Source organism: Triticum urartu, chromosome 6, assembly GCF_003073215.2.
Source record: "Triticum urartu cultivar G1812 chromosome 6, Tu2.1, whole genome shotgun sequence".
Lineage (NCBI taxonomy): Eukaryota > Viridiplantae > Streptophyta > Magnoliopsida > Poales > Poaceae > Triticum > Triticum urartu.
Window position 1 is genome coordinate 568,488,649 of NC_053027.1, and position 1,575 is coordinate 568,490,223.

At 49.1% G+C, this 1,575-nt stretch overlaps 1 protein-coding gene across 1 annotated transcript; it reads right to left on the reverse strand.

The window, feature by feature from the left end:
* Positions 1–552: 552 nt before the first annotated feature.
* LOC125513094 lies at positions 553–1,354 on the reverse strand. Its single transcript, XM_048678139.1, has 3 exons — positions 1,242–1,354; positions 1,019–1,162; positions 553–890 (listed from the first exon to the last, which is right to left on the reverse strand). The coding sequence occupies exons 1-3, from the start codon at positions 1,270–1,272 to the stop codon at positions 676–678; spliced, it is 390 nt and encodes a 129-aa protein (XP_048534096.1). The 5' UTR covers positions 1,273–1,354; the 3' UTR covers positions 553–675.
* Between the last annotated feature and the right edge of the window lie 221 nt (positions 1,355–1,575).

The following is a 1,575-nucleotide window of genomic DNA, read 5'->3' on the forward strand; positions in this document are numbered from 1 at the left end:
CCTTCTCGGCGGAGTCCGGGAAGTGGACACGGTGTTAGAGTTATGTTTGCGCAGGTTGCTCTCTCCCTAGATTCTCGCTCGCGCTTCGCCTCCTCTTCTCGCTCTCTTTTGCGATAAGTTAGCCACCATATATGCTAGTCACTTGCTGCAGCTCCACATATATTTGCCTTACCCTTCCTATAAGCTTAAATAGTTTTGATCGCGAGGGTGCGAGATTGCTGAGTCCCTGTGGCTCACAGATTACTATTACACCAGATGCAGGTCCAGGTGATTCCGCTCCAGGTGGCGAGTACGAGCTCAAGTGGGAGTTCGACGAGGACTCTCAGCGATACTACGTGTCTTTTCCTGATGATCAGTAGTGGTGCCCGGTTGGGTTTGATCGGGACCGTGTCGCATGTTGGGTTTTCTTCTATTTTGGCGCCGTAGTCGGGCCATGAGTGTTTGGATGATGTATGTTATTTATATACTTTGATGTGACGTGGCGAGTGTAAGCCAACTATGTATCTCCCCTTTTATTCTATATTACATGGGATGTTGTGATGATTGCCTAACTTGCGACATTGCTTTCAATGCGGTTATGTCTCTAAGTCGTGCCTCGACACGTGGGAGCTATAGCCGCATCGAGGGCATTACAGATTATCTTTCACTTCGGAATGCAGGGATTGTTTTCTTTTCTTACCAAAGAGGTAGTGATCGAGGCTGGTGTTGCAGAGGTACTCGTAGACGAGGAGGCTCTCGGGACCCTCGACGCTGCACCCGAGGAGCTTGATGAGGTTCTTGTGCTGCACCTGGCTGACGAGCTTCACCTCGTTGAAGAACTAGTTGATCCACTGCCGCAAGTTGAGGTAGAGCCGCTTCACGGCGATCTCCCGGCCATCCGGAAGCACACCCTGGGATATCCAGCATATTATCACAATCTCAAATTCAGATGAAGCAAGCATTTCAAGAAATATGATCAATGAAATCGGTGTTGCATTTGTCCCAATGTGTGAGTGTCCCAAATGGCACGGCAATGTACCTTGTAAACTGAACCATAGCCACCCTGGGCAAGCTTGTTGATCTGATTGATTTAAGTCATTAGTCGCCTTGCGCAGATCCTCGTACCGGAAGCCGAGCTGTGACGACATGCTGGTGCGGATGATCTGGCCTGAGCCATCCATGTCTACAGAGTGTCAGAAACTATCATCAGACCATAGTGTGGCATCGGACATATGTGATTGTAATTTTACCGTTTGGCATACCGTCGTGGAGGTCGTCTCTCCTGGGCCTCATTCATGTCCAGATGAATACTATGCTGATGACTGCCATGGCGGAGAGGTTGGAGGCGAAGACGATGATGATTATGTGTCGTGCTGCCATGGATAATCCAGAAGAAGAAAGAAGATGTCATATTCATGGCGTTTCATACTGATTTATTTTGCGGTTTCACGCTCTGAAGTCTGAAATATCACTATGTGGAATGCGCTGTTGCTGTCAGCAGAATTCAGACACGAGTACATGACAATGCACGACACTTGGACCGGGAACGGCAAGTAAGACTGAGAATGTGTGCACTCGATGATCCGCCGCCGCCGG